At 60.2% G+C, this 4,498-nt stretch overlaps 1 protein-coding gene across 1 annotated transcript in view; it reads right to left on the bottom strand.

The window, feature by feature from the left end:
• The window catches only part of LOC104862882 (disintegrin and metalloproteinase domain-containing protein 2), a 97,074-nt gene extending 96,607 nt beyond the window's left edge, over positions 1–467 (bottom strand). Inside the window, exon 1 of the mRNA XM_010625103.1 lies at positions 287–467. Within this exon, the coding sequence (XP_010623405.1) occupies positions 287–467 (181 nt within the window). The remainder of the gene's footprint in view (positions 1–286) is intronic.
• Positions 468–4,498: the final 4,031 nt, after the last annotated feature.

Raw genomic sequence — 4,498 nt, 5'->3', positions numbered from 1 at the left:
CTGTAGGACTCCGACCCCCAGTGCTCACCTGGCCCTTAGCCCCCTCTCCTGGGCACTGGACCCCTGATCCTGGCTATTTGCTCCCCTGAGTCCAGGTCCTGACCTGGCCACCACTCGCCCATATGGCTGTCCTGAGTCCCCTTCCACAAGAGTGGGCTGCCAAACAGGCCTGAGCTGGCGCCTCCTGGCCTCACCAGACTGGTCCCCGACCTGAATGATCACCATCCCTAAATTCTGTGCCTTCCCGGCTTGGGGCTGATCTCTAGCTTCACGCTTTGACCTTCACCTATGGTCTTGTCATTCAGACTGGCTTCACGAGCTGCCTTGGTCCCCATGCCCGAATATTTCGGCTCTAGTACTTTGGGAATCATGCCCGGCCCCAGATCCTGACCCCCAAGGCCCTCGCCCTCACCCATGACTATACCCATGACCACCCACATGCCCATGCCCATGCCCGTCCCCGCCATCTCTGCTCCCCCACCCATTTCCATGACTGGCCAAATGCCCTGCCCCATAGTGTCCCGGTCCCCAGTGGCCTGCCCCTACCCCTAAAGGCCCAGGAGCCCGGTACCACTCCTCCAGCACACTTCCCCTTGCTCCATAAAGCCCAGGAAGAGAGGCCTTGAGGCAGCACCTGCCTTTGGACAGCTGGCTTGCAGCCCTGGACCAAGCCCTCCCTCAACCCCGCCCCCAGCCCCGGGCCCCAGTTCCCTCCCAACTCTGTCCACACCCATGCCACTGAAGGCCTTAGCTTCCCTTGAGAAGTTCACCCACCCTAACCTGGGTGACCGTCCTGTCCTCCATACCCCTGTCCATCCCGCCCTTCCCACCACTGCCCTCGGCCACTGTGGCCCTTTCCCAAGCTCTTTCCTTGACCTGTACAAAATGCTTTTCTGTTCCCCAGTTCGCCCTTGGCCCTTAGCACCCTCCTGGGCACCAGAACTCTGACACTGGCTGTAGGCTCACCTGAGGCCACGTCTCACTCTGCCCAGGCCTCACTTAAACGCCTGTCCCGAGGCCCCGGTCTCCACCACCCTGTGATGCCGCATATGCATGACCCTGGCACCTCCTGTCCTGACTACACTAGTTCCTGCTCTGACTGGCCCCGTCCCTGAACTCTGAGACTCAGTGCCTTGGGGCTGATCTCTGGCTTCACGCTATGACATTCACCTAGGATCCGCTCCTTCAGAGCCCTGGATTGGCGGTCTTAACCCCCATGCCTGAATGCTGTGGCCTAGTTCTGCAAGAGTCCCACCTGGCTGGCACCTCCTGTCCTGACTACACTAGTTCCTGCTCTGACTGGCCCCGTCCCTGAACTCTGAGACTCAGTGCCTTGGGGCTGATCTCTGGCTTCACGCTATGACATTCACCTAGGATCCGCTCCTTCAGAGCCCTGGATTGGCGGTCTTAACCCCCATGCCTGAATGCTGTGGCCTAGTTCTGCAAGAGTCCCACCTGGCCCCATGTGCTGGCGCCGATGCCCTAGGCCCAATCCCGGCACATGTCCTCACCCATGACTATGCCTAGGCCCATGCCCTCACCCCCCACCCATGACCTTGCCATGTCCCAATGCCCAGCCCCATATAGTCTCTGGTCCCCGTTTCCTTTTCCTGCCGCAAGACCCAAGAGCTCAGTGCCATGCCTTCAGCACCCCTTCCTCTTACTAAATCCCCTGGACCAAGACCTCTCATCCTCCCCGGGCTTCAGTTTGCCCGCAAATCTGCTCTCGCCCTGCAGGGGCCATACCTTCCCTTAAGATACTGATCCACCCAACCCTGGGTCACGGCACTGCCCTCCATTTCCCTGTGCAGCCCGCCCTATCAGCCACCGTCCTGAGCCACAGGGGGCCCCTTCTTTCCCCAGCTGTTTTCTTCACCGTCCTATAGGACTTCCTGACCCCCAGTGCTCACCTGGCCCTTAGCCCCCTCTCCTGGGCACTGGACCCCTGATCCTGGCTATTTGCTCCCCTGAGTCCAGGTCCTGACCTTTCCACAACTCACTTAAATGCCTTTCCTGAGTCCCCTTCCAGAAGAACGGGCTGCCAAACAGGCCTCAGCTGGTGCCTCCTGGCCTCACCAGACTGGTCCCCGACCTGAATGATCACCATCCCTAAATTCTGTGCCTCCACCTAGGGTCCGCTCCTTCAGACCCCCTTGATTGGCGGTCTTAACCCCCATGCCTGAATGCTGTGGCCTAGTTCTGCAAGAGTCCCACCTGGCCCCATGTGCTGGCTGCGATGCCCTAGGCCCAATCCCGGCACATGTCCTCACCCATGACTATGCCTAGGCCCATGCCCTCACCCCCCACCCATGACCTTGCCATGTCCCAATGCCCAGCCCCATATAGTCTCTGGTCCCCGTTTCCTTTTCCTGCCGCAAGACCCAAGAGCTCAGTGCCATGCCTTCAGCACCCCTTCCTCTTACTAAATCCCCTGGACCAAGACCTCTCATCCTCCCCGGGCTTCAGTTTGCCCGCAAATCTGCTCTCGCCCTGCAGGGGCCATACCTTCCCTTAAGATACTGATCCACCCAACCCTGGGTCACGGCACTGCCCTCCATTTCCCTGTGCAGCCCGCCCTATCAGCCACCGTCCTGAGCCACAGGGGGCCCCTTCTTTCCCCAGCTGTTTTCTTCACCGTCCTATAGGACTTCCTGACCCCCAGTGCTCACCTGGCCCTTAGCCCCCTCTCCTGGGCACTGGACCCCTGATCCTGGCTATTTGCTCCCCTGAGTCCAGGTCCTGACCTTTCCACAACTCACTTAAATGCCTTTCCTGAGTCCCCTTCCAGAAGAACGGGCTGCCAAACAGGCCTCAGCTGGTGCCTCCTGGCCTCACCAGACTGGTCCCCGACCTGAATGATCACCATCCCTAAATTCTGTGCCTCCCCGGCTCGGGGCTGATCTCTAGCTTCACGCTTTGACCTTCACCTATGGTCTTGTCATTCAGACTGGCTTCACGAGCTGCCTTGGTCCCCATGCCCGAATATTTCGGCTCTAGTACTTTCGGAATCATGCCTGGCCCCAGATCCTGACCCCCAAGGCCCTCGCCCTCACCCATGACTATACCCATGACCACCCACATGCCCATGCCCATGCCCATTCCCCCCCCTGCCATCTCTGCTCCCCCACCCATTTCCATGACTGGCCAAATGCCCTGCCCCATAGTGGCCCGGTCCCCAGTGGCCTGCCCCTAGCCCTAAAATCCCAGGAGCCCGGTGCCACTCCTCCAGCACACTTCCCCTTCCTCGATAAAGCCCAGGAAGAGAACGGAATCATGCCCGGCCCCAGATCCTGACCCCCAAGGCCCTCGCCGTCACCCATGACTATACCCATGACCACCCACATGCCCATACCCATGCCCATGCCCCCCCCGCCATCTCTGCTCCCCCACCCATTTCCATGACTGGCCAAATGCCCTGCCCCATAGTGTCCCGGTCCCCAGTGGCCTGCCCCTACCCCTAAAGTCCCAGGAGCCCGGTGCCACTCCTCCAGCACACTTCCCCTTCCTCGATAAAGCCCAGGAAGAGAGGCCTTAAGGCAGCACCTGCCTTTGGACAGCTGGCTTGCAGTCCTGGACCAAGCCCTCCCTCATCCCCACTCCCAACCCCCGCACCCAGTTCGCTCCCAACTCTGCCCACACTGCTAAAGGCCTTAGCTTCCCTTGAGAAGTTCACCCACCCTAACCTGGGTGACCATCCTGTCCTCCATACTCCTGTCCATCCCGCCCTTCCCACCACTGCCCTCGGCCACTGTGGCCCTTTCCCAAGCTCTTTCCTTGACCTGTACAAAATGCTTTTCTGTTCCCCAGTTCGCCCTTGGCCCTTAGCACCCTCCTGGGCACCAGAACTCTGACACTGGCTGTAGGCTCACCTGAGGCCACGTCTCACTCTGCCCAGGCCTCGCTTAAAGCCTGTTCTGAGGCCCCGGTCTCCACCACCCTGTGATGCCGCATATGCATGGCCCTGGTACCTCCTGTCCTGCTACACTGGTTCCTGCCCTGACTGGCCCCGTCCCTGAACTCTGAAAGTTCCTGCCCTGACTGGCCTCGTCCCTGAACTCTGAGACTCAGTGCCTTGCGGCGGATCTCTGGCTTCACGCTATGACCTTCACCTAGGGTCCGCTCCTTCAGACCCCCTTGATTGGCGGTCTTAACCCCCATGCCTGAATGCTGTGGCCTAGTTCTGCAAGAGTCCCACCTGGCCCCATGTGCTGGCTGCGATGCCCTAGGCCCAATCCCGGCCCATGTCCTCACCCATGACTATGCCTAGGCCCATGCCCTCACCCCCCACCCATGACCTTGCCATGTCCCAATGCCCAGCCCCATATAGTCTCTGGTCCCCATTTCCTTTTCCTGCCGCAAGACCCAAGAGCCCAGTGCCACGCCTTCAGCACCCCTTCCTCTTACTAAATCCCCTGGACCAAGACCTCTCATCCTCCCTGGGCTTCAGTTTGCCCCCGACGCTGCTCTCGCCCTGCAGGGGCCATACCTTCCACCTTCC

The sequence above is a fragment of the Fukomys damarensis genome, unplaced genomic scaffold, assembly GCF_012274545.1.
Source record: "Fukomys damarensis isolate Sample0158 unplaced genomic scaffold, DMR_v1.0_HiC HiC_scaffold_18, whole genome shotgun sequence".
NCBI lineage: Eukaryota > Metazoa > Chordata > Mammalia > Rodentia > Bathyergidae > Fukomys > Fukomys damarensis.
Note: the sequence above shows the minus strand (reverse complement) of the source record. Positions and strands in the feature narration are given on the sequence as shown.